The sequence below is a fragment of the Idiotropiscis lumnitzeri genome, chromosome 18, assembly GCF_059441095.1.
Source record: "Idiotropiscis lumnitzeri isolate Australia: NSW breed Sydney's pygmy pipehorse chromosome 18, RoL_Ilum_1.0, whole genome shotgun sequence".
NCBI lineage: Eukaryota > Metazoa > Chordata > Actinopteri > Syngnathiformes > Syngnathidae > Idiotropiscis > Idiotropiscis lumnitzeri.
In genome coordinates this window covers 4208492-4233594 of record NC_142408.1, presented here as the reverse complement: position 1 = coordinate 4233594, position 25103 = coordinate 4208492, and the positions used below count along the sequence as shown (strand labels likewise).

Here is a 25103-nt window from a genome sequence, read left to right as displayed (position 1 = left end):
AAGAATCCAGGCAAAACAGGAAGCTACCCTGTTTTTTAACACTAGGAGCGACATTTAAGGGGAATGGTTAGAACAGAGATGGGCAACACCGTTCCTTGAGGGCCGGTATCCTGGATGTTTTAGATGTCTCCCTGCTTTTTAACACTAGGAGCGACATTTAAGGGGAATGGTTAGAACAGAGATGGGCAACACCGTTCCTTGAGGGCCGGTATCCTGGATGTTTTAGATGTCTCCCTGCTCCAACACATCTGATTCAAATGATCAGGATCAGCTTTCGAGGAAAGGAATACCATACCCCTGATCTAGGGACCAGTGATCAAATTTGGGGTTTTCAAAAGGACTCCTAAAACCGTCTTCCGATGATGACAACAATAACTGGGGTCACTGTTCAGTTTTTGACTCTCTCGTGTCTTCATGGTGGTCCTCGTCAGAGACTTGTGAATAGGAGCGATCATCCCCAGGCTGCCTCTCCTCCAACTGGGCTCTGAACTCCAGCCGGGCTTGTCGATTGGACTCGAGGAGTTCATGCATTTTGCTGTTGAGGGCATCATTTTTTTCCTCCAGGCCGTCAAGGTACGAGTTGATCTGGTCCAACATGGTATTGATTGCTGTAAACTCTGTAGGAGAATGTAAAATAATAATTGTTACTTGCTTAAGAGGGGTGGGCATGGTTTAAGCGTGGAAATAATTTTTGCTTTGGTGTATTGAAATAGATTTGGATATGCTGACTCAGCAAAAGTAAAGCATGAAGTGATGAAGACACCAAGCAATTTCGTGCATACCACACAATAAATTGAACAGAAAGGGAGGCCAACAAATTTAAAAAGAAAAACCATTACCTACGCTTCATTTTGTAATAATTTACATTGTTCTGTTTTGCTGATTTTTTTTTAATTAGAATAAATAAGTTAAAATGAATATCATCAAATTTTATTTCAAATAAGAACATCGCGAGGTAAATCGGTGGCAACATTAAACCGACAAATAGGACAGAACTGTTTTCCACTGACGTGTTTGAAACAAAAATGTGGAAAAATGTCTTCGTTACCCTCGTCACTAAATTCGTCGCCATCCTCGATGATTCCATCGTCAATGGAGACGTCAGGATCTCCATTTGGCCCAGACATTGTTAGTTTAGTTTAATTCCGCTTTTCGACGTAGACACCGAACGACGACTCGTTAACTTGTCTACGGGCACTTTATCAACCCAGCAAAAAAAGACGAATACAATTTTGTAGACTAGCAAAGCTTTAACACTTAAGATGAATCGTAGTAGACATAACGTCAGTGTAGTCTTGATAGACAGTGTTATTTATTTACGCAGTAACGAAGGGGATTCTGGGAGGTTTGTAGGCGGGGCCTATTTAGCTGACAAAGATTATGAGATGAGAAAGATGCTTACACCTCACAAGAAAGAAATTCAAATGGATAATAATAATGAAAGTAAAAAATAAGTAACAATTTAAGTGCTCTTAAAATATTCAAATTTCGGTGTAATCTTATTTTAATTGATTAATCAATTGCGTCAAAAAGAAAAAGTTGTATTTTTTGAATGGGCTTTTAAGAGCGTCTTCGCGTTGTCCTGTTGCTTAAATGCTGCTGTCGTACAGAATTGTGGGTAATAATCTTTCGTAAAGCTTAGTCAAGAGAAAACTATTCCAAAGTCGACATGAAGGTTTCATCCAGACACCTTTCCTAAGCAGTTTGTAGAATTCTAACGATTATATACTCCAAAGACATTTCCTAAGCAAAAACGAGGCCCTCGAATAACGTGATCCTTCAGTGTCGCACTTTTATTACGTCAGAGCAAGCGCAGTCACGCACATGTGAGCTAGATGCTACCCTGCGAAGACGCTACCCAAAATCAAAATCTTAGGCGAGTTTAAGTTTGGGAATATTTTACACTTATGGAGGACGTACCTGCGGACGTGAAGGCGTTCCTGCTCAACCATCCTTTCCTCGAGCTGACAGACAGCAAAAAAGTAAGCGAGCTCGTCTCGGAAAAATAAACGAATGTGATGCTAGGTGTCGCCTTGCTAATGTAGTCCCAGTCACTGATTTGAAGCGTTTGTGGGACTAAAATAAATTGGCAATTAAAAGGCTGAATGTTGTTTCAGATAAAGTGCACACTGAACGGCCATGAGTTTCCATGCAACCTGGAGGAGCTGCAGGCGTTCACCAAAGGAAAAAAGTATCAGAAGCTGAGCTCCCAAGCGCAGTTTAACTACAGCCAGTATGAACCCCACATCGTGACAAGCTCAAAACAACCGTAAGGACATTCAATCACTTCTGTTTGTCAAGTGATTTGCCATTGTTGCTCAATATTTTACCATCGAAATTTTGAAAGTAAAAGTACTCAATCAAATTGATCTCATGATGCAAGTTGTTGTGTGTTGTCCTGTGCAGCAATCAGCTCTTCTGTAAGTTGACCCTCAGACATCTGAACAGACAGCCGCACCATGTATTAAAACACGTCAACGGGAAGCGCTTCAAGAAGGCCCTCGCCAAATGTGAGCTTGCGACTATTACTAAAAAAAAAAAGAAGAGGGTGACAATATGAAACAAACGATCAGAAATCAGTTACTCACATTTAGATATGTTAACGCAAGACAAAACACCTTTTGTTGGAATCATGACAGTGATGGAGGAAAAAAAATCATTCATGTTATTCAATTTTTTTAACAAATTTTATTGAAAGAATTCATTAAGATGTCCGTCTCTGACTTGATTTGGTTGTTTGTGTCTGCTACCCAAGATGAGGAATGCATGAAGCAGGGCATCGAGTTTGTCCCAATCAGACTCCAGCAGAAAAGGCCGAAGGAAACGAGCACGGACGCCCACCAGGGCAGGAAGTCCAAACATGGCAAAGGCACATGGGAGCCGTCCTCCAGCGACGACGAAGACCGCGGCGACTCCGAAGACAGCATGAGCGACCTCTACCCCTGTCAGCCGCTCTTATGCTGCGACTGTTTACTTGACACTTTTTAATCTGCTAACACCGTTTTTTTTGTCACAGCATCAGTGTTCATTTTGAAAAACCCGGTCGTTGAGAACATGGAGGCGGAACAGCCCGAGGATGAGGATGACTTCCAAACGGATGAGGATGACAAAATGGAGGTGGACCCGCTAGCCGTGCAGAAACGTAAAAAGGTCTGCTGAATCTGCGTGACCGGCACCTTTCTCACTGTTCGCATTTTAAAAACATGTCTGCGACGTGCTTTTGTGATTCGATCCTCAACCTCACCGACTTGTCTTGTATGTGAAATTTGCCATGTAGGGAAAAAAAAAACCTCCATTGCTTTATGGTTTGAGTGACTTTTCTTTGTATTTAATAAACTAGTAAAATTTACTCAAAAACTCTTGTAAAATTTAAAAAACAATAAAAAAAATTCCGAGTAAATGTCATTTGTATATACAACTGCTATGTCTACTTGTAATCCTCGCTTTTAATTAATGACAATTTCTGTTCTCTAGGTCCAGGGTGGTGGCGGCGGCACTCAGAAGAAATTGAAAACCAACAACAGGAAAGGCCGTACTAAAAAATGTGTGAAATTGAGGAACGGAAAATAAATTGCAGAAACACATTTTTGTCTTTACATTGAATAAAATATAAAAATAGTTACTCCACAGTAATGCATTTAAGCATTTTCTTTTGATAATGAGAGCCAACTTCTTGTTACTATTGAACAGCCATATTTCTTCGCCACAAGTACTAACCAGTATTTTTTATTTCTGGTCTCTGATTAAACTGACTTTACCAAAAACACTGTAAAAAAAGTTGTGCTAGCTAATAATTTTGAATTGTATTTTTTACTCATGCGTGTTAGACATATTAGTCATTATTTACCAACAAAAAAATGTAGTTAACATTTTTTTACATTGAGTATAATAAATTACTTTTAAAAAGTAGCTCTTAAGAAAGTGTGGGTGGCTCTTAAAAGAGCCGTTTGGGTTGTGGAAGTCTTGTAGTCCGATTTTACTTGGACTTAGCTGCCTTTTCGGTCTTCTTGGGCAAAAGAACGGCCTGAATGTTTGGCAGCACGCCGCCCTGAGCGATGGTCACGCCGCCAAGGAGTTTGTTGAGCTCTTCATCGTTGCGGACGGCCAGCTGCAGATGACGGGGGATGATTCTGGTCTTCTTGTTGTCGCGGGCGGCGTTGCCAGCCAGCTCCAGGATCTCAGCGGTCAGGTACTCGAGAACGGCCGCCAAGTACACGGGGGCGCCGGCACCGACGCGCTGGGCGTAGTTGCCTTTGCGGAGCAGTCTGTGGACACGACCGACTGGGAACTGCAGTCCGGCACGGGAGGAACGAGTCTTGGCCTTTGCTCTGGCCTTGCCGCCGGTTTTGCCTCTTCCGCTCATCTTGTCAGTTCTTTCAGTAGAGTAAACTCGAAGGGTATTGTGTCCTTGGCTGGTACAAGTCCTGCTTATATAGTTGTAGAATGCGCGGGACACTTGAGTCGGACCAACCAGGAAAGAGGCTTTCAGCGCGGTAAGGGTCTTTGCATTGTAGGGTCCAGTTTGAACACAAATCCGACCCCAATTGGCTGCGAGTCTGTTGGCGGGAAGTCTTTCTTGCGGGCCGCGCACCAATCAGGATGAGGCTACGTCACTCATTCGATGCCGAACCAAGGGTTTAAAACGAGCTCACGAGTCTCTTCTTATATCTTTTTTTCCCAACGAGAAAATACATTTTGGAAAATGGCAAGAACAAAGCAGACAGCTCGTAAGTCCACCGGTGGTAAAGCCCCCAGGAAACAGCTTGCCACCAAGGCGGCCCGCAAGAGCGCCCCGGCCACTGGCGGCGTCAAGAAACCTCACCGTTACAGGCCCGGTACCGTGGCTCTCCGTGAGATTCGTCGCTACCAGAAATCCACCGAACTGCTCATCCGCAAGCTTCCCTTCCAACGTCTGGTGAGGGAGATCGCTCAAGATTTCAAGACAGACTTGCGCTTCCAGAGCTCGGCCGTCATGGCTCTGCAGGAGTCGAGTGAGGCTTACTTGGTGGGTCTCTTTGAGGACACAAATCTGTGTGCCATCCACGCCAAGCGAGTCACCATCATGCCCAAAGACATCCAGCTGGCCCGCAGGATTCGCGGAGAGAGGGCTTAGGTTTTCTTGACACAAATACAACGGCTCTTTTAAGAGCCACCTCACTTGCAACTAAATGAGACGTTTCCGTTCGAATTTATATAATGGATTTGGATGAGAAAATGACATTTTATTAAGTGTATGTATAGGCATAATTAATAATCCTGATCCAAATAAAGTCGTAGCCAAAAAATGGAAAGCCAAAGAAGCTTGGACAGGAGAAAGATGTCAAGGGTCGACAATATGTCACCCAGTTCTTTCAGAGGCAAAGTGGGTTTGTGGTTTATTTGATGGAAAATTCTGGTGCAACAACTTGCTGCTGTAACACCTCAAATTCCCCCATTGTGGGACTAATAAAGGACATCTTATCTTATCTTTGCCTATAGTAATGTTCGCATTACAATAAATCATAAAAGGCAATTGGCCATTTTATTATTGGTGGTGATTGCAGGGATTTATTTATTGCCAAAGATTGTAATTTCATTTTAATGAAAGAGGGAGAGGGGGGGGGAGATGGGGGGAGGGTTGACTGACCTTTCTTGGCGCTTTTACAGTCCTCTTTCAGGTCCGCAGTCAAGGAATAAATATCCGTTCGTGAACGACTGTCTGGTCATTCTCGTGTAAGAAGTACGCTAATCCATAAGAAATGTCTGGCAGAGGCAAGGGAGGTAAAGGTCTTGGAAAAGGAGGCGCCAAGCGTCACCGCAAGGTTCTTCGCGACAACATCCAAGGCATCACTAAACCGGCTATCCGCCGTCTGGCTCGCCGCGGCGGAGTCAAGCGAATCTCCGGTCTCATCTACGAGGAGACGCGTGGCGTTCTTAAGGTGTTCTTGGAGAACGTCATCCGTGATGCCGTCACCTACACTGAGCACGCCAAGAGGAAGACTGTGACCGCCATGGATGTGGTGTACGCGCTCAAAAGGCAGGGACGTACTCTCTATGGCTTCGGCGGCTAAATTCATTCTTCGGTCCATCAACAAAAAGGTCCTTTTAAGGACCACACACATTTTCTACTACGAGCTACGCGTCCGTATGATTTCCTTTGTATTAGATTGTGGTTATACCTCGAATGTTTGCTGTGATAACACAGAGCAGTTAAAGTTTCAGCTTTTCAGTATCCGTATTTATTTAAGTCCAATAGGCCCCACTTGAAATGTCTTATCTTGGAATAATTTGTCAACACCTCCGGCCCAATAAAACACCCCAGCGTTATATTTTTGCACATTTTATGTATAAGAAAACTGCATGATTTGTGCATACCCTTTTAATAAATACGCTACAAATGGGCCTACTAAACCCGCGCACATTCTCAATCGTTTATACATTTAAAAAATGAGTAGTCTGAAATGCACACGTTTATAAATATTTACATAACACTCGACGTATACGATGTCCTCGTTCCTCAGACATAACTGTCCCAAATGATGCTATGATTAGAATGGCGTTTATTCATCAAGACAGCTCCAGTGGAGTTTTGCTTTGAAAGGCCATACAAGTCTAACGCCACCGCCATCCTTACAAAAGAGACAAGCCAAACAAAAGCAATTTCTTTAAGTGCATGTAAACTTCAACGCATTTTTTGATAAGCTTAATTGAAGTATTGAGCCCTAATATGGTAGGAAGATACACCCTTGTGATTCATTTGAGTGGCTCTTAAAAGAACCGTTGTTTTGTGGCATTGCCAAACGAAGTTACTTAGAGCTGGTGTACTTGGTGACGGCCTTGGTGCCTTCAGACACGGCGTGCTTAGCCAGCTCACCGGGCAAGAGGAGTCGCACAGCGGTCTGTATCTCCCTGGATGTGATGGTGGAGCGCTTGTTGTAATGAGCCAGACGAGATGCCTCAGAGGCGATGCGCTCGAAGATGTCATTGACGAAGGAATTCATGATGCTCATGGCCTTGGAGGAGATGCCGGTGTCGGGGTGCACCTGTTTCAGCACCTTGTATACGTAGATGGCGTAGCTCTCTTTCCTAGTCCTTCTCTTCCTCTTGCCGGTCTTGCTGACGGTCTTGGCGACGGCTTTCTTAGAACCCTTCTTGGGTGCTGTCTTAGCTGGCTCAGGCATTTTGACAAAATTTAGTCAAACTGCAGAAACTAAGTGACTAGGAGGTGATAGAGCCGGTGTACTTATAGGAGACTCCTTTATCGGGCAATGTGCCAGCGCCGCTCTCTGATTGGCTGACCGCTTGGAAAGCTTCGCACAAAAGAATCCCGCGGTGTTTCTTTGTTGGCCTTCTTTCGGACCTGAAAGAGGACGGTTCGCATAATATGGCCTTTCCGTGGTTTTTTTTGTTTAGCTTTATTTGAGTCCACACAAGTCCCAGTTTATTTACAATTATTTATAAAAAAAAAAAAAAAAACATATTCAAACACAAAGTGATTCGCACTAATAAGCTATATACAGAAAATGCACGGCCCGCGGTCTTTTTCATCAAAATCACGCGGGTAGATCCACACTGCATACCAGTTGGTGGCAGTAATATTAAACTGTTGACATGAGTAATGGAAAACAATCTTATTTTGTGGTAACAACAAATCATAGCTCACCTGTTAGGTCTAGTTGAGCCCATTATTTTCAAGCGGCAAAATGGCTGACCCTGAGATGGAATATGGGTGGATTTTGATGCTTAATTGCAATTCCACAAAGACAATCTAAATCAGAATGCCGCGTTTAGAACAACGGGGCCAAATTGAACATATTGCAAGGAGATTATAATAATTATAATTTGATTTGACTTCCCAGTTAAGGTATTTTGTATTCTTATTCCGATCATGCGCACCCCACCCCCAACTTTTAGTTGAGTAAATTATTACAATGACCACATATTTAAAACGAACCGAAATACAATTAAATTTAACTGCGGGGAGCGTTGTTTGCCAAGGCCCTCTGCCCTACTCCTGTACACTAGGTGGCGGTAAACACCAAAGAGACGTAATCTGACGTCACCATGATCTGTGTCTCGGTGCAGATCCGCCTCAAGCGCTTCACTAAATTCATCCTGAGTTCGTACTGAACGTCTCTGGATCTTCAATATAGGACGTCAGTCGTTACTTTAGTAGACTAAAACTTAATCCGGCGAATCTCCGTGCCAATTTAAACGCGTCTCGGTGCACGTTAAAGCGTCGCGGCCTGTCATAGCCTAGCTTAGTTTAGCTTAGTTACAAGCCGCGAGTGAGGCGCGTTTGTGGGTAACATCGCAAAGCAGGGAGAAAGTGGGCATAAGGTTTTGTGATTGCCGTGCGAAAATGTGGGCAAGTAGCCCAGTCGAGCAAGAGGATGAACTTTGTGGAACAAAACAGCAGAACGATCGACTACGCCAACCTCTGGATGCAGTTTTCAAGCATGAAGTTGGTTTCCACACCGCGGGTTTGTTCCCTTCTTACTCTTTTTTTAGGATATGTATTCTCATTTTTAAAACTATTCCAGCGTTTAGTTACAGCCACTCTGAAACAGTACATTTAATGTCAACACGTTAGAACGTGCTTAATAATTGGCTATGTGGCTCTGAACGTATTTTGGAAGGGTTTGTGGGCAATGCTGTATTATCAAAATACAGGTTTAACTCAGTTTAAAAACATGGCTTTAAAATTCATATTTAGGTATAAAACGAATTAGACAGTAAATTAAACTAAGGCGGTATATCTTTGTGTGTAAATCTCAATGCCGTTCTTTCGCAATTGGTACCATAAGCTCAGAAAAAAAAAACATTCTGGCAGGAAGTTATTTAAAGTAGCCTGATAGACCCTCTGTTGCTCTTTTGCTCTCCCCTCAGTAGGATCTCCAGTACATGTAGATAAAGGAACGAGGAGGTTACAAATCAAGAGGAGATTTGGCTGATGTGTGCTTGTCAACTTGTGTCTTGCAGACATCAGTGGCGATCGTCGTCTGTCTTCATCAGATGTTCAGTCTGAGTCCCCTCACATGACAGACGAAGTGAAGGATAAAAAGCCTTTAAAAATCAAAGAGGAAAAAGAAAATGTCTTGCATATTAAAGAGGAAGTGGAGGATGAAGAGCCTCCCACAATCCAAGAGGAGGAAGATTTTCTGCTCATTAAAGAGGAAGAGCAGGAGGATATCATCAGGTTCCGATTGACTGGTATCCCTTGGAAGACTAAAGATGAAAATGAAGGTATAAGTGATGAAGATCGAACTGGGGAGAGTAAGGTGACAGAGCCTCCAAGCAGCAGGTCAAGTCAACACATGACAACAGAAGGTGATGGAGATCACTGTGGAGGATCACCAACTAACGAACTCTTAGCTCCAGTATCCGATAGTGACGACGATGATGACACTGAGGATGAACAGTCTGAAGGTGATGTTACATGTCACACTGACAAAAAACGCTGTGGGAAAAACTTTGATGAGTGCCATTTGGAAAGTATGAATAACCACACTGGTGAGAAACCTTTTGTCTGTTCAGTTTGTGGTCAGACATTCTCTCGTAAACACTCTCTGACAACCCACTCAAGAAAACACACTGGAGAGAAACCTTTTGCCTGCTCAATTTGTGGTCAAACATTCTCTCGTAGACATGTTTTGACAGTACACAAAAGGATACACACTGGAGAGAAACCCTTTGCTTGTTCAATTTGTGGTCAGACGTTCTCTGTTAATGGAAGCTTGAGAAGACACATGAGAACACACAATGGGGAGAATCCTTTTCCCTGCTCAGTTTGTGGTCAAAGATTCCCTGAAAAGGAAAAATTAAGTATGCACACAAGAACCCACACTGGAGAAAAATGTTTAACCTGCTCAGATTGTGGTCAGAGATTCACTCAGAGGGGAGCCTTACTATGTCACATAAGAACACACACAGGCGAGAAACCTTTTGCCTGTTTAGTTTGTGGCCAAAAATTTTCTCATAAAAGAAACTTAAAAAGCCATACAACAACTCACACGGGTGAGAAACCATTTGCCTGCTCGGTTTGTGGTCAAACATTCTCTCGTAAACAAGCTCTGAAAACGCACTCAAGAAAGCACACTGGCGAGAAACCATTTGCATGCTCAGTTTGCGGTCAAAGATTCTCCCGTAGACATGTATTGATAGCGCACAAAAGAACACACAGTGGAGAGAAACCTTTTCCATGTTCAGTTTGTGGTCAAACATTCTCCAAAAAGGGATCCATTAAAAGTCACATGAGAACGCACACTGGTGAGAAACCTTTTCCCTGCTCGATTTGTGGCCAAAGATTCTCTCTGAAGGGAAATTTAACAAGTCACACGAGGACGCACACAGGTGAGAAACCTTTTTCCTGCTCAGTTTGTGGTCAACGATTCTCTCAGAAGGGAACCTTAACTTGTCACAATAGGACACACACTGGCGAAAAACCTTTTGCCTGCTCAGACTGTGGTCAAAAATTCTATCAAAAGGGTAACTTTAAGAGACACAAGTGTGCTGGTGACAATAGAAGTGATAAAACTGTGAATACATATGAAGATATTTGTTAGGTTATTGAACCGATACCGAGTGGACTATTACAATTATGTAAGACATTTCGGCCATAATCTACACAGGCTTTGTAAATTCAAGTACAACAGCTTGAGTGGAGAGCTCGAACCTTGCGCTTTAGCTGTTCATGTAGCTTGTGTGTAGGTGGAGCATCTTTTACAACTGGAACACTTTAAAAAGTTTTTGTATTCTTACTGTATTTCGTGTACCTATAAATATCTCCTGTGGGCATGTGTCGTGAATTAGCACTTGTAAAAACTTAAAGGAATGAATCTGCTTTGGTCTGTTTTTTTTTTACGTGCATATCCAAGAAGTAAATTATTCAGTGAAATAGTGTGGCCCACTTAACTTGTACAGTATGTATAACAAATGAAATGTTAATAAAGGGCTTAATGTGCAACACAACTGTGACTACTTAATATTCAGTGTTCATTAAAGTGGTGGTAACGCAAAATAAAATGATCGGGCAGTCTATGGGAGTGATGGAGTCGTTTCATACTATTTGCCGCCCCTGCACAATCTGCGGCGCATGCGCATAAGGTCACAAGTACGGCAAACCACTAGAAAAGAATACGACGGTGACCTTAAAACAACGACGGGAATTAACAAGTCTATAACAATTCATATTTACTCCAAAAAAACACCTTCGGCATAGGTAAAGAAATACCAGCAGACGACAGTTTCCCGCTATTTTTGGTCAAATCTGCAATGAATTGTGGGTAATATCCTCGACCGGGCCAATCTTAAATCAGTAGCCAGCGTCAGATAGCGGTTCTGCGCTCACGGAGGAATCAATGAGGTAACTTCGCGAACGGGACTAACTGAAACGGTCCGACAACTTATTAATGGCTTGTCTAAAAGCATTTAGCAGTGTCTACCTAGCACTTCCGTCAAACTACACACAATTGCCTTAAACATTGATTAAAGGAAAATGAAACTTGTTAAATTATGTGTGTGGCCCTTAAAAGGACCGTTGGTGTTATGCCGAAAAATGCTTAACCGCCGAAGCCGTAGAGAGTACGCCCTTGTCTCTTTAGGGCGTACACCACATCCATGGCGGTGACGGTCTTCCTCTTGGCGTGCTCGGTGTAGGTGACGGCATCACGGATGACATTCTCCAAGAACACCTTAAGAACACCACGAGTCTCCTCGTAGATGAGACCGGAGATTCGCTTGACTCCACCACGACGAGCCAAACGACGAATGGCGGGCTTTGTGATACCCTGGATGTTGTCGCGGAGAACTTTGCGGTGACGCTTGGCGCCTCCTTTTCCAAGCCCTTTACCTCCCTTGCCTCTGCCAGACATCGTTTCACAGCTGAGGAAATCGGTCTGTGATGCAGCATGGGTGATCAGGCCTAAGTATAAGGCAGTACTGCGGACCTGAGAGAGGACTGCTGACCTAAATCGGCGCGTCACTCAGCAGCCCTTCCTCCATAACTTGAATGCACACAGTTTTACGGTTTGTTAGTAGCGATAGGAACCCTATGTAATTATCAAGTTTTTTTTTGTGATGAATGGAATTTTAAATAAATGTTTTATTTAAAAACCAGACTGTTTCATGATGCTTATTTAGTGGGTTTTACATTTACGTTGCAACAGTGTCCAGTTCCGCATACTAGATGGGGCAATTGTAAGCTACATTTTCCAATTTTATATGTAACGCTTTTAGTTTTTGATGGATTATCTTTATATCAAATTCAAATGTTCTTTCTTAAGTTATACCTTCGGTTTGTTGTTTTTCAAAACAAATTTTGGGCCTTTTGCGGTGCAAATTTCATTAGTCTTTCCTTTGAAATTGTGAGATTTGTGGAATATATTTTCATTTGTATTGGTGGCTAACCTACAATCAAATTTCCATTGACAAAGGATCTTCATAAGAAATATTTGAGATCTGAATCATGCCCTTTGTAAAATGACTGGACAATATAAAATATGCTTATGGTAAATAAATTAAAATTTTGAGGGGGACGTGAAAAGACACAACGACATGATTGTGACGTTTGTCATTACAAGCAGCCACTTCTGGCTGCAGTGCACCATTTCCAATACAATGAAGATAATTTACTCCATTCTAGCCGTGTGCATGTTTTTTTTCTTGTTTGCACTTACATATACGAAAGAGTAAAACAGAGAATGAAAGTATTGTAAGATCTTGAATTATTTTCATGCAAAATGTTATTGCTGCATTCACAGGATTCAGTGCATGAGAAAACCTTGGTGTGTTTGCTGCCATCACGAAAACGTTGTTTTGCTCAGAAATGATCAACAACATTTGTCTGTTTGCCCTTTGAATACCCACACTAACATGTTTTGTCACCTGTAAAACAATTTTTATTGCTCTGTGGGCGATTTTTTCATCTTTTAGAGGTTTAACAAGTGAGGAAAGTCATCCAGTTTCATCCTTCATGCCAATGAAGAGGTGCCGTTTGGAGGCTCTACCAAAAGAAAGACGCAAGTTAGCGAGCTGTAAGTCACTTTGAAATGAAGCCATATTTGTTTTCTATCACTATGAATCGATTGAAATGTCAATCGTCATTTCTAGTGAGTTTTTATGCGTTTAAAAATGTGTGTAGAAAACACAACTAAACGCGCTTGGACCACAAACTGACTGCTTGACTCTCCACGGTTCTCATCTGGTAGTTAAGTACTCCCTCACCGCAGTTAGCGATCAGCATTTTTTTCTTTTGACAGACAAAGCGTAAACCTAAAATGGCAGAAGTCGCTCCTGCTCCAGTCTCCCCGGCCAAAAGCAGCACCAAGAAAAAGGCGGCGTCCAAACCCAAACAGCCCGGACCCAGCGCCAGCGAGCTCATCCTTGAGGCGGTGGCCGCGTCGAAGGAGCGCAATGGCGTCTCCTTAGCCGCCCTTAAAAAGTACTTGGTGAGCAAAGGTTACGATGTGGAGAAGAACAAAGCTCGCCTGAAGACTGTCATCAAAAGCATGGTGGCCAAGGAGACCCTTCTTCAGACCAAGGGCACCGGTGCATCTGGTTCCTTCAAGATGAACAAGAAGACCGAAGGCAAGAAACCGAAAGCGGCCGCTAAGGTGAAAAAGACACCCACCAAAGTCAAGAAAGTTGTTGCTAAGAAACCTGTCGTGGGCAAGAAACCTAAAACTACCGCAGCCAAGGCCGCCGCGAAGAAAGCCGCCAAGAAGTCTTCATCGCCAAAGAAGACCAAGAAGCCCGTCAAGAGCCCCAAGAAGGCACCGGCCAAAAAAGCCCCCGCGGCGAAGAAGACCGCCGCAGCTAAGAAGAGCCCCGCCAAGAAGGTGGCAAAGCCCAAAAGTGTCAAGAAGGCAGCACCCAAAAAGAAGTGAAGTGATTCAGCAGTTTCACACAAAAACGGCTCTTTTAAGAGCCACCACATCTGCTTTAAAGAGATATTCAATTCCCGATCGTCCATCTTGTACGTAATCTCCCTTTTGAACACTCGGCTTTTGTGAAAAGCTCTATGAGGGAGTGTAAGTGTTACATCGAAGTGTCTGTTGAAAAATAATATATAATTAAAATCTTAAACATGAAGCTAATGTTAAATGATTTTATTAAACATGTTAAAATCACTTCCTCTGAGATTAAAATAATAAATGTAGAATGATAAAATCAATGTTAAGATTGTTAGAAAGGAGTTTGGCTTTGCTTCTCCATTGTTTTAGGGATTTATTGTGTTTATTTTTTATTTATAACACTTAGTTCGCACCCGTAGTTTGTTTTAAGTGCTCTGTAAATAAAGTTGAGCATACCGTTTTAAATATTTAATTAAAAAATATTAACTTCACTGTTATGTTATAAAAATGGCTTAAGCATCTTATGTCAAACGCATTTATTTCTTTTCGTCTCTGTTCGGTGGGCCGTTGCTCAGTTGTACTCGGTGCTGATTGGTTCGATTCAAATGAAAGTTGTTCAATGGTCAAGCATCGTACGCGCGGGCTCTTCTCAAACGCACCAATCAGTGCTGTCCAGCTTGGATAAAATTCACAGCTTGGCTGAAGTGGAGTAGTTTCTCTATTGAAGCGGAGTGCGAAAAAGATGGCAAGAACTAAGCAGACAGCTCGTAAGTCCACCGGTGGCAAAGCCCCCAGGAAGCAGCTTGCCACAAAGGCAGCCCGCAAGAGCGCACCGGCCACTGGCGGCGTCAAGAAACCTCACCGTTACAGGCCCGGTACCGTGGCTCTCCGTGAGATCCGTCGCTACCAGAAATCCACCGAACTGCTCATCCGCAAGCTTCCCTTCCAACGTCTGGTGAGGGAGATCGCTCAAGATTTCAAGACCGACTTGCGCTTCCAGAGTTCGGCCGTCATGGCTCTGCAGGAGTCGAGTGAGGCTTACTTGGTGGGTCTCTTTGAGGACACAAATCTGTGTGCCATCCATGCTAAGCGAGTCACCATCATGCCCAAAGACATCCAGCTGGCCCGCAGGATTCGCGGAGAGAGGGCTTAGGTTTTCTTGACACAAATACAACGGCTCTTTTAAGAGCCACCTCACTGGCAACTAAAAGAAACATTCCAACGCGCTGATAATATATCATTTTTATTTATCTCTTGAAGGATTAGATCTACAGTTTGCATCGACCATTCAGAGTATATGCGGACAATGTCGTGAATTGTTCCCGCGGTGGTGTAAACTTGTTTTAAGTGCTTGCATTTATTTTGAAAGATTGAACATGAAGTACCTATGGGTGTGGTTGGGAGCATATGAGACTGGAACGGGTGTCACCACATTTTTTGGCACAAATGGAACTCCATAGCTTTTTAGCTCAACCATATTGTGCTTATGCAAAGTAGTTAAACAGTTTTGAACGTGCTTAGTGTAATTGGTGAAAATCAAAACGTTAGAATTAAAATGACGTTATAAACTGTGAAATGTATTGTTTTAATAAAAAAATCCCTATTCAATTTTATTTCCTAAATTCATATAGTCTTTGGAAGTTGCCTGTGATGGACCGATACATATTTTGAGAAGCTCAAAATGTTTCTGATTCCGTTGGGGAAAAAATGGTTATTTGGGGCGCGTTACAACAAGCAAATCACACCTTTGTAGTGGAATGGTCAACTTAATGTACAAGACAGATGACTGATCGATAATTCGGAGATAAAATGTTTAGAAATAAAGCGTGTTTCTATTTGAAAGCTAATCGTGCAAGGTCGTCTTGGAAACCAGCAAAAAAAATAGATCTCTGCTCAAAAGAGATCCACGTCATTTGCAGCTCTTTGCTGATTGGACAACTGTTTCCCCGCACCAGGTAGCCAATGAATGAGCAGCAGATGTGTGTATAAGAACACCGACTCCGTAGGAAGCAGTTGTACTTTGCAGGGTGATCTTTTGAAACTGTAACAATGTCAGGACGTGGCAAAACCGGCGGTAAGGCTAGAGCGAAGTCCAAGACCAGGTCGTCTCGCGCTGGACTGCAGTTCCCAGTGGGTCGCGTCCACAGACTGCTTCGCAGAGGAAATTATGCCCAGCGCGTTGGCGCCGGCGCACCCGTGTACTTGGCAGCCGTGCTGGAGTATCTGACCGCTGAGATTCTCGAGCTGGCTGGCAACGCCGCTCGTGACAACAAGAAGACCAGAATCATCCCTCGTCACCTGCAGTTGGCGGTGCGCAACGACGAGGAGCTCAATAAACTCCTCGGCGGCGTGACGATCGCTCAGGGTGGTGTGCTTCCGAATATCCAGGCGGTGCTCCTACCCAAGAAGACAGAAAAGGCTAGCAAAGCCAAGTAAAATCATGTGACCCAAACGCTCCCACAACGGCTCTTTTAAGAGCCAACCATATATTTCATTAAGAGTACAGCTCTATATTGCTGTGAAGTTTAAATGTTTATCATGGCAGTAAACAAAATGCGAAAGAAGGTTAACCAATAGTTTCTATATAACTTGACATCAATACAAAAGCAATATCTGAACAATATGTTAACTGGTAAAAGCAGGACGACCGCTTCCCGATTGCAACCGTTTATCTTCTTAGAATGGTGACAGAATTAAAATATAAATGACTCAAAAGAAAATACAGTAGTATAGTAGGCCAACGTGTACCAAGACTGTAATAAATGCAATAAAACGGTACTTGGCAGTGTAACAGTTCCTATGTTCATATCTAATCAAAGCCAGCAGATTTGGATTTGATCTATCACCGTTAATCATTGGTAGCGGAAGCGACTGCGATCGTCCAAATAGTTTAGTAAATAGTACAGCAAACTACGAAACTGCTGTTTGAGGTCTTTAAATGTGTACATATGTGTAAGTACAACCAAATGACACAGAAAAGAAACACGTAAATATATTGAGAAAATTTATCGACAGACTCCGACAAAACAATTTGAAGTATAAGTCCCAAATCATATCACCTTTCCAGAAGGTTCAATGTTTGGCGAAGGGCTGCTGAGAGTGACGTCACGCGTGGGTTGACTGTCCTCCTTCAGGTCCGCAGTCTTGTAATAAGATGACCCACCCAGAAGCTTTACACATCATTCATTCTTGGACTGTGCTTCTACATTTGCCTACTAAGCCCATCAAAATGTCTGGCCGCGGCAAGGGAGGAAAAGGTCTGGGTAAAGGCGGCGCCAAGCGTCACCGTAAAGTTCTTCGCGACAACATCCAGGGCATCACCAAGCCCGCCATTCGTCGTCTGGCTCGTCGTGGCGGCGTCAAGCGCATCTCCGGTCTCATCTATGAGGAGACCCGCGGTGTTCTCAAGGTGTTTTTGGAGAACGTCATCCGTGACGCTGTCACCTACACCGAGCACGCCAAGAGAAAGACGGTGACCGCCATGGATGTGGTGTACGCCCTGAAGAGACAAGGACGCACTCTCTACGGTTTCGGCGGTTAAATTCATCTCGTCTGTCATCCCGCAACCACAAAGGTCCTTTTAAGGGCCACACACTGCTTCTAACACGAGTACATATCCTTCCTACGATGGTTGGTTTGCTCTAATGTTTCCCAATGAAAAATTTGACAATGTCAGTACCCAAGCGTGCTGGCTGTCATACAGTAGCGGAATTTAATTTTCCTTCAATTTGTTGGGGAAATGATTTGCTCAACAAATTTCATATTTTTAAAAAAAAATTAGTTGCTCAATTTGATCCAACCCACCATATCTGCGTTGAGTGGCGGACGTGCTGACCAGTCGGCAGTCTACTTTAAAGCCATAGTTTCAAAATGCAAATATAACTTACGCTTACCTTTTAAACGTTTAGTTTTCCAGGGGCTTGTAAGAATATCCGTTAGGAGTGTCAGTCATAAATAGCCAAATGAAAAAAGCGATGGTAAATATTTTGGGCACAAAATCCTGCGCAGTGCGTCTTTAAATATGGGTAACATTAATATTCAAGATCCTCTAACGTTGCCTGGACAGTAGGTGGCAGTATGCTCCAAATAGGAGGAAGAAAAACATTTATAAACAGAAGCTCAAGTGCGATACTTGTGGATTTTATTTGCCCGCAGTTACAATGCAGAGCTGGATTCTAAGGTAAGCCATTTTAAACTTTTTGCCCTTTTGTTATAACAGCCGCACGCATCCACAAGTTCCATAGACTGGCAAATGAGCAGGTAAAATAGCCGACTACTGGTTGGTTCGGGTTAAAAAAAAAGACTAAAGAAGCACGATAACCCAGGGGATGACTGACCGGGGAAAAAAAGTAAAATGCCCAACTTTGTTTTTCCTCATCTGGAGAATGCAATAGAAAAATGGGGAGAAACAGTGCTAACCATAGGCCAGTGTTGTCATTTAGGCGCTATAAGTTTAATAATAAAATATAGACAACGTCTACTCTTTCAGAGATTAGTGGGTGGTTCTTAAAAGAACCGTTGGGGTGGTCAAGCCGGGAAAATCACTTGGAGCTGGTGTACTTGGTGACAGCCTTGGTTCCCTCGGACACGGCGTGCTTAGCCAGCTCACCCGGCAACAGAAGTCGCACAGCGGTCTGGATCTCCCTGGACGAGATAGTGGAGCGCTTGTTATAAAGAGCCAGACGCGAAGCTTCGGAGGCGATCCGCTCAAAGATGTCGTTGACGAACGAGTTCATGATGCTCATGGCTTTGGACGAAATGCCGGTATCGGGATGGACCTGTTTGAGCACCTTGTAAACGTAGATGGCGTAGCTCTCCTTCCTTCCCCTCTTACGCTTCTTGTTGCCGGGTTTAACGGCGCCCTTGGTGACTGCTTTCTTTGAGCCCTTTTTGGGGGCTGGTTTTGCAATGTCAGGCATGACGAATTGGATAAAAGTCAAATGGGTCCAATGAGTAGACACGAGTAGAGCCAGCGAGTTTAAAGGGGTTGTCATGCAAATAGCACTGTGCTTGCGCCGCTCCCTGATTGGCTGAATGCACGCCATTTATCATTTAGCTTGAGACGTTTTCAAAATTACAAGAGGAACGTAATGTAGTCATGCTTCTTTCTTAAGTCGTGTTTTATCCACCCTTTAGGGATTTTTGGGGTGTTTAGATATCCATAGTCGTCGATTTCTTTTTTTTTAATTTGATCACTCTTAGAAATAACTAAAGGGTACTTCACATACGAAGTGTATGTGTGAATAGTGTTTTAAGAACAAGGTAATTTCCGACTTTTTTTAATGCATCACGAGATGCGAGGGAGGAGCAACAGAGGCAGTTTTGAAAGTGGCGGTTAGAGAGAATTTGGCGGGTGTTGCAAATCCATACGCTCCAGAGTGGGGGGGGGGGATTAAGAGATATAAATTCTGTAGTTCATATTTTAGGAAGCAGAGACACAAGAAGTGCGTTTTCATTTTCTCATTTCTTTTTCTTCAAATTAAATGAAGTGTTTCACAGTTAATTGGCTATGCATTCATGTTCAACATAACAGCGTGACAAAAGTGGAATGTTTCTTTTAGTTGACAGTGTGATGGCTCTTAAAAGAGCCGTTGTATTTGTGTCAAGAAAGCTTAAGCCCTCTCTCCGCGAATCCTGCGGGCCAGCTGGATGTCTTTGGGCATGATGGTGACTCGCTTAGCATGGATGGCACACAGATTTGTGTCCTCAAAGAGACCCACCAAATAAGCCTCACTCGACTCCTGCAGAGCCATGACAGCCGAACTCTGGAAGCGCAAGTCTGTCTTGAAATCTTGAGCGATCTCCCTCACCAGACGCTGGAAGGGGAGCTTGCGGATGAGCAGTTCGGTGGATTTCTGGTAGCGACGGATCTCACGGAGAGCCACGGTACCGGGCCTGTAACGGTGAGGTTTCTTGACGCCGCCAGTGGCCGGGGCGCTCTTGCGGGCCGCCTTGGTGGCAAGCTGCTTCCTGGGGGCTTTACCACCGGTGGATTTACGAGCTGTCTGCTTGGTTCTAGCCATTTCCTTCGCACTTCACGTTCCTAAAGAAGAGAATGCTTTGACGTGAGCGAACAGCAGTTTTTATCTCGGTAAAACAGCGCTGATTGGTGCGTTTTCGAAGGGCCCGCGCAAAATCTGCTTCAGCATTGGACAGACGTGATTTGAATTGAACCACTCAGCGCCGATTGCAAATAAACATCCGATCGAGAAACAGAAAGAAGGAAATATACACGTTGTAATATGCCTACCTGAACGTTTTAGACAACTGTGTGAACAGTGATTCATATGTATTAAATACGTGTCGTCAAGTAGTGACAGATAGATGGACGGACATAGGCTCTACAATGAAAAAAAAACAGGTGGCCGTTAATTATTAAAATAAGCGGCATGGAAATGGATTGATTAAAGATACGAATATTCATGAGTTCCTTAAAAATGTAAAAATATTGGTTGCGTTTTAAGAACCGCCAAAATGCCTTGCACAGAAAATGTCCATTTTGTTACTACTGCCACCTGCTGGTGTCGCGTTGTACTGCAGGCAACCGAGACGGCAGAATGAATTGATTCAAGAAACGTACTAGTTTGTTTTTTTTTACATAACTGTATTTTGAGAATGCACAAAACTTTGATTTATAATTTAGATATATACTTTAAAATACACATTTAAAACATAAAATGATTCACAATATTTTTACAAGTAAATCCAAAAAAGGCAGTCTTTCCATCGAAACACAAAGGCAAACACAGCCTCAGGAAATGTTCTGCACGGTGGAAGTGATGCCCTTCAAATAAAACGTGGTGGCTCTTAAAAGAGCCGTTTATGTAGACACGGTTTGAATTACTTCTTCTTGGCTGCTTTGGGCTTGGAAGCCTTTTTGGCGGGGGACTTGGTGACGGCGGAAGTCTTGTTAGCCGCGGCGGATTTTTTGGTCGCCGTCGCCTTGCTGGTGCTCTTCACGGGCTGCTTTACTTTGTTGGGTCTCGTGGGCTTGGCGGCTTTTTGAGCGGTAACGGACTTCTTGTTCTTTAGTATCTTTTTGGCAGCGGGCTTCTTTGCTTTCGTATCAACCTTTGCGGGAGTCTTCGCCTTCCTCTCGGTCTTTTGCATCTTGAAGGAGCCGGAAGCGCCGGTGCCCTTAGTCTGAACAAGAACCTTTTTAGCCACCATGCTCTTGATGACAGTCTTCAGGCGAGCTTTGTTCTTCTCCACATCGTAACTATTGCTCGCTAGGTACTTTTTAAGGGCGGCCAAAGAGACGCCATTGCGCTCCTTGGACGCGGCCAAGGCCTCGAGGATGAGCTCGCTGGCGCTTGGTCCGGGCACTTTAGGCTTGGACGCCGCCTTCTTCTTTGTGTTGCTTTTCGCCGGTGCGGTTGGAACTGGAGCTGGAGCGACTTCTGCCATTTCCAGTAAAATATTTGGTGTAAGGAAAATGCTGCTGTGAGTGTGAGAGGCGTTACTTAAAAATCACTTGAGAACCGTGGAGAGTCAAGCACGCCCCCCAGCGGACATAGTGTGTTTTGTGTTTCGCTTGTGTTTTCTTCCACGCTTTCAAAGGTAAAAAATGACCCCGGAAACTAACTGAAAGATGATTTGAAGTGAGATAAAACAAATATTGCGCCACATTGAAGTGGTTTACAGCTCGCCGGTTTGTTCCGGTTTTTTTTGCAGAGCCTCCAAAGGACATCTCTTTAGCGTGAGGGAGGCTCGCTGACTTTCCGCATCTGGTAAACTTGTAAAATATTGAAAATCGCTCACAGATCAACAGCAGTTCTTTTGCAGATAAAGTGTGTTTGTCCAGTCATTCAACTGGCAAAGAGACATATTTTGATGATCATTTTGGAGCAAGATGACGTCATTGCGGCGGCAACAAACACACAGATGTGTGTGTGCGTATTTGCTCCGAAAATGCAAAAATAAAAAAAATAAGCCAGATTCACACATTGGCTCATCCACTCAAATCTGACAGAAGCGGTTTTATTAAGTACTCAGTATTTATCATTTAGTCAGCAGCAGTACTGCACATGCGTACTTTCATGATTAGTGCACTTATTTGTAGCGAAATTCACTTAACATTTTCATCAAGAGAACACGTGACACAATTTAATCCTCTCTAAAAACAAGTATATTTTAGGCATTTGCGTAATAAGCATGGCCAAGAAAGTATACTCTTGAGGACAAGTGGGTGGCTCTTAAAAGAGCCGTTGGTTTGGGATGTTAGCAGCGATTTACTTGGAGCTGGTGTACTTGGTGACAGCCTTGGTGCCCTCAGACACGGCGTGTTTGGCCAGCTCACCCGGTAGAAGGAGACGCACGGCGGTCTGGATCTCCCTGGACGTGATGGTGGAACGTTTGTTGTAATGAGCCAAACGAGAGGCCTCGGAGGCGATGCGCTCGAAGATGTCGTTGACGAACGAGTTCATTATACTCATGGCCTTGGACGAGATGCCGGTGTCGGGGTGCACCTGTTTCAGCACCTTGTACACGTAGATGGCATAGCTTTCCTTCCTTCCCCTCTTCCTCCTCCTGCCAGGCTTGCTAGCGGACTTGGTCACAGCTTTCTTAGACCCCTTCTTGGGCGCGGACTTCGGGTTTGGCTCTGGCATGGCGGCTGATCAAAGACTGCAGTAATGTAGATCACGTACCAGCCAGTGTTACTTATAGCCTATTCATGTAAATAAAACTGTGTCATCGCCGCTCTTCCATTGGCTAACTGTACCAGCGCCACTTCTTGATTGGCTAACAGTGACCTGCTTGCGTGAGTCCTTTTTAAGCTTTCATTTTTTTCCTCCAAGTTCACATAATGTCATGCACGTAAAGCTGTGCCAGCGCCACACTCTGATTGGCTTACATTACCAGTGTGACCTCTTTGCTTTTTTTTCTGTACGCGTTCATGACTTGTAAATCATACTGCGCCAACGCTATTCTCCCATTGGCTGGCTAGCATGGTCTTTTTTTTCTAAAGCTATTTCTGTTTCTTTCATCTTTTAAATTTATTGATCCTATAACCAAAGAGGACAAAACATTTAAAAAATTGTAAGATCTCCACATTTCCTACAAATTTCCTCATCTATTTGGCATTCATGTACTATATTTTTAAGTATATGTATTTGTATATTCTAATGTGCATTTAAACATCTTGAATGCTTAAAGAAGAGAACAGACTGACACTTGAAACAAATAAATCCCTTTATTTTTCGCATGGCAACCTGAGTTCTCGGACATTTGAGATCGACCACCTTTGCAGGATCAACATGTAATACGCTCAACATAAGGAATTGCTTCTTGAGTTATTTCCAGCAACAGCGCCTGCCTCTACAAGCCTCTTGATAGACTAGCTTTTCATTTTAAGAATTTGACATCAGAAATACTAAACAGGTTTTAACATCTAACATAAAAAACACTCTTTGCACAGTCAACACTGCAGGATGATTGCCGCAGTCACAATAGTTATCGAATGACATGGCAAAAACAAATAAAATACATAATACTCCCCAGTGATGCTTAAATTAAATGTATTCAAGTGTGCGGCTCATTACAGATGTTTAACCAGTCGAACTTGGCTAGGTCAGAACAAGCAATCAGAGGACGGAAAACTGAAGACGTCATTGAGGGTTCACTAGCTTTTGAATCTGTTTGGTTAAAGAAACAGTCCCATTGCGAATATAGTTGCATGGGCCAGACCAACTGATTATGAAAGTTCTGTGCAGATTAAGTTGTCATGGCAACACTGAGACTGAAATCTGAAATCCAAGTAGCCTGAATTCCTGCCGCTTTTCAATTAGCGCTGCTGAGGGCCCCGGCACACTTGTGCTTGCTCACTTGACACTTGAAGGTGAAGCGTTTGTCACATGCGGCGCAGCTGAAAGGTTTCTCGCCAGTGTGTCGGCGCATGTGTGACAACATGGTGCCCTTTCGGGAGAATCGCTCGCCGCACACCGAGCACGGGAAGGGCTTCTCCCCCGTGTGCGTCCGTACGTGCAGCACCAACGAGATGCGCTGGCTGAAGCTGGTGTCGCACAGCGAGCAGGAGAAGGGCTTCACCCCTGTGTGAGTGCGTGAGTGCACTACTAAGTTCGAGCGCTGACGGAATGTTTTGTTGCACACCGAGCAGCAGAAGGGTTTCTCCCCTGTGTGGCGCCGCATGTGTCTCTTCAGGTTACGCTTGTGGTCAAAAATGTTGTCACATTCTGAGCAGTTGAAGCGTTTCTTGTCATCGTTGCATCTCGCCTCGAGGCTGCTCCTCACTAAGGGTCCGTTGGTCTCGTTGCCGTCGTCCGTCTCAGAAGAAGCTGACAGCGGATCAAACTGAGGGTCAGTTTCTGATCCCCCATCGTGGTTTGTCTGGCGGATTAGCAGCGACGAGTGAGGTTCCTCATCTTCGCTTTTCACTGGGATGCGAGTCAGCGAGACGTCCTCCTCTCGCTCCGTGCCGCAGCTCCACTCCTGCTGCTCCTCTTTGACAACAATCACTTTCAAGACGTCCGGAGGCAACGCTGAAATACACACACACGCAAAAAAATATCAATAGGGCATATTGATAATTTTTCACGTCTTACAGGTTAAATTCACGCTAAAATAAGGGAAAATTAACATGAAAGTCAGTTTCGTTTTCTACTTCTCCTTGTTAGCTTACGAAATACTTCAACTTTAAGTCTCATAAGTATTCACTGCAAGAACCTCACAAAAATAATTTGAAAAAGTGGCATGAACATAAAAATGCAAAACATGTGGCTTTATTATTTCAGCTTTTGTGTTTTGTGAAATTATTGCAGCCTTTTCGATAGGTAGATTGCATTCTACTACATTTGTGAGTTGAATTTGATTAATTGTTCAGCCCTCACTGGCACTGACAAGACTTTTTTTTTTCAATGTTCTTAACTTACATAAAAGTAGGTCCACAAATGGAACAGTGCGAATCCCAACCAGGGTGACATTTGAAAACCAACTGAACAAAACAAACAGTGCAGAAAGCATCATGACGTTACAATAGTTGAGCAGCAGCTAGCACGGGGTAAGCAAGCTGCTTGACTGCCGATACTCAGTTTAGCTTTAGCGCCGACCCCTCTGATCTCGCAAAAACAAATATTTTCTGCAAATACACCTTACACGTGCCTTCGTTTTCGAGTTTCCGTTCAGAATTGGGAGGCAATTGCAGGTGGTGGTCCATCTCTGCTCTCTCCTCCCTGGGTTCTCACCAGCCGTCATCTCTAGCGAAAGGAAGTTAAACTTTGGCACATTTCAAATTAAATTTAAGTGGCTTACACG

The 25103-nt window shown here is 43.6% G+C and overlaps 14 protein-coding genes and 3 pseudogenes across 17 annotated transcripts; 8 read left to right on the top strand and 9 right to left on the bottom strand.

Moving 5' to 3' along the window:
• Positions 1 to 135: 135 nt before the first annotated feature.
• bbln (bublin coiled coil protein) lies at positions 136 to 1672 on the bottom strand. Its single transcript, XM_088281688.1, has 2 exons — positions 1049 to 1672; positions 136 to 617 (listed from the first exon to the last, which is right to left on the bottom strand). Exons 1-2 carry the CDS (start codon positions 1125 to 1127, stop codon positions 382 to 384), a joined length of 315 nt encoding a protein of 104 aa, XP_088137814.1. The 5' UTR covers positions 1128 to 1672; the 3' UTR covers positions 136 to 381.
• Positions 1375 to 3584, top strand: surf2 (surfeit 2). The gene is made up of 6 exons (XM_088281683.1): positions 1375 to 1982; positions 2118 to 2269; positions 2407 to 2510; positions 2756 to 2944; positions 3017 to 3150; positions 3475 to 3584. The coding sequence occupies exons 1-6, from the start codon at positions 1908 to 1910 to the stop codon at positions 3568 to 3570; spliced, it is 750 nt and encodes a 249-aa protein (XP_088137809.1). The 5' UTR covers positions 1375 to 1907; the 3' UTR covers positions 3571 to 3584.
• A 384-nt stretch (positions 3585 to 3968) lies between these two features.
• LOC148319100 (histone H2A-like) lies at positions 3969 to 4372 on the bottom strand. The gene has a single exon (XM_088281685.1). It carries the CDS (start codon positions 4361 to 4363, stop codon positions 3977 to 3979), a length of 387 nt encoding a protein of 128 aa, XP_088137811.1. The 5' UTR covers positions 4364 to 4372; the 3' UTR covers positions 3969 to 3976.
• Positions 4373 to 4702: 330 nt separating this feature from the next.
• LOC148319099 (histone H3-like) lies at positions 4703 to 5113 on the top strand. Its single transcript, XM_088281684.1, has one exon. The coding sequence runs from the start codon at positions 4703 to 4705 to the stop codon at positions 5111 to 5113; it is 411 nt and encodes a 136-aa protein (XP_088137810.1).
• A 615-nt stretch (positions 5114 to 5728) lies between these two features.
• On the top strand, positions 5729 to 6146 carry LOC148319098 (histone H4). The gene has a single exon (XM_088281689.1). The coding sequence runs from the start codon at positions 5739 to 5741 to the stop codon at positions 6048 to 6050; it is 312 nt and encodes a 103-aa protein (XP_088137815.1). The 5' UTR covers positions 5729 to 5738; the 3' UTR covers positions 6051 to 6146.
• Positions 6147 to 6718: 572 nt separating this feature from the next.
• Positions 6719 to 7252, bottom strand: LOC148319097 (histone H2B 1/2-like). Its single transcript, XM_088281687.1, has one exon. The coding sequence runs from the start codon at positions 7158 to 7160 to the stop codon at positions 6786 to 6788; it is 375 nt and encodes a 124-aa protein (XP_088137813.1). The 5' UTR covers positions 7161 to 7252; the 3' UTR covers positions 6719 to 6785.
• Positions 7253 to 7825: 573 nt separating this feature from the next.
• On the top strand, positions 7826 to 10535 carry LOC148319096 (uncharacterized; annotated as a pseudogene). Its single transcript, XR_015839782.1, has 2 exons — positions 7826 to 8462; positions 8962 to 10535. The product of XR_015839782.1 is annotated as an uncharacterized LOC148319096 (transcript).
• Positions 10536 to 11511: 976 nt separating this feature from the next.
• Positions 11512 to 11867, bottom strand: LOC148319095 (histone H4). Its single transcript, XM_088281690.1, has one exon. It carries the CDS (start codon positions 11850 to 11852, stop codon positions 11541 to 11543), a length of 312 nt encoding a protein of 103 aa, XP_088137816.1. The 5' UTR covers positions 11853 to 11867; the 3' UTR covers positions 11512 to 11540.
• A 1373-nt stretch (positions 11868 to 13240) lies between these two features.
• On the top strand, positions 13241 to 14545 carry LOC148319094 (histone H1-like). Its single transcript, XM_088280857.1, has one exon. It carries the CDS (start codon positions 13257 to 13259, stop codon positions 13863 to 13865), a length of 609 nt encoding a protein of 202 aa, XP_088136983.1. The 5' UTR covers positions 13241 to 13256; the 3' UTR covers positions 13866 to 14545.
• Positions 14546 to 14567: 22 nt separating this feature from the next.
• On the top strand, positions 14568 to 15682 carry LOC148319093 (histone H3-like). The gene has a single exon (XM_088280858.1). It carries the CDS (start codon positions 14575 to 14577, stop codon positions 14983 to 14985), a length of 411 nt encoding a protein of 136 aa, XP_088136984.1. The 5' UTR covers positions 14568 to 14574; the 3' UTR covers positions 14986 to 15682.
• Positions 15683 to 15871: 189 nt separating this feature from the next.
• LOC148319092 (histone H2A-like) lies at positions 15872 to 16545 on the top strand. Its single transcript, XM_088280859.1, has one exon. The coding sequence runs from the start codon at positions 15882 to 15884 to the stop codon at positions 16266 to 16268; it is 387 nt and encodes a 128-aa protein (XP_088136985.1). The 5' UTR covers positions 15872 to 15881; the 3' UTR covers positions 16269 to 16545.
• Positions 16546 to 17034: 489 nt separating this feature from the next.
• LOC148319091 (histone H4) lies at positions 17035 to 17390 on the top strand. Its single transcript, XM_088280860.1, has one exon. The coding sequence runs from the start codon at positions 17062 to 17064 to the stop codon at positions 17371 to 17373; it is 312 nt and encodes a 103-aa protein (XP_088136986.1). The 5' UTR covers positions 17035 to 17061; the 3' UTR covers positions 17374 to 17390.
• An 873-nt stretch (positions 17391 to 18263) lies between these two features.
• Positions 18264 to 18766, bottom strand: LOC148319090 (histone H2B type 3-B-like). The gene has a single exon (XM_088281691.1). The coding sequence runs from the start codon at positions 18749 to 18751 to the stop codon at positions 18374 to 18376; it is 378 nt and encodes a 125-aa protein (XP_088137817.1). The 5' UTR covers positions 18752 to 18766; the 3' UTR covers positions 18264 to 18373.
• A 678-nt stretch (positions 18767 to 19444) lies between these two features.
• Positions 19445 to 19856, bottom strand: LOC148319089 (histone H3-like). Its single transcript, XM_088281407.1, has one exon. It carries the CDS (start codon positions 19853 to 19855, stop codon positions 19445 to 19447), a length of 411 nt encoding a protein of 136 aa, XP_088137533.1. The 5' UTR covers position 19856.
• Positions 19857 to 20459: 603 nt separating this feature from the next.
• On the bottom strand, positions 20460 to 21651 carry LOC148319088 (histone H1 pseudogene; annotated as a pseudogene).
• Positions 21652 to 21798: 147 nt separating this feature from the next.
• LOC148319087 (histone H2B pseudogene) lies at positions 21799 to 22479 on the bottom strand (annotated as a pseudogene).
• Positions 22480 to 23012: 533 nt separating this feature from the next.
• LOC148319086 (uncharacterized) lies at positions 23013 to 25078 on the bottom strand. 3 transcript variants are annotated; one of them, XM_088281807.1, is made up of 2 exons: positions 24951 to 25078; positions 23013 to 24331 (listed from the first exon to the last, which is right to left on the bottom strand). In XM_088281807.1, the coding sequence occupies exons 1-2, from the start codon at positions 25003 to 25005 to the stop codon at positions 23613 to 23615; spliced, it is 774 nt and encodes a 257-aa protein (XP_088137933.1). In that variant the 5' UTR covers positions 25006 to 25078; the 3' UTR covers positions 23013 to 23612. The 3 variants fall into 3 exon arrangements, with proteins under 3 accessions (XP_088137933.1, XP_088137932.1, XP_088137931.1); XM_088281806.1 differs by having other exon boundaries at positions 24945 to 25047; XM_088281805.1 differs by lacking the exon at positions 24951 to 25078 and adding an exon at positions 24722 to 24933.
• Positions 25079 to 25103: the final 25 nt, after the last annotated feature.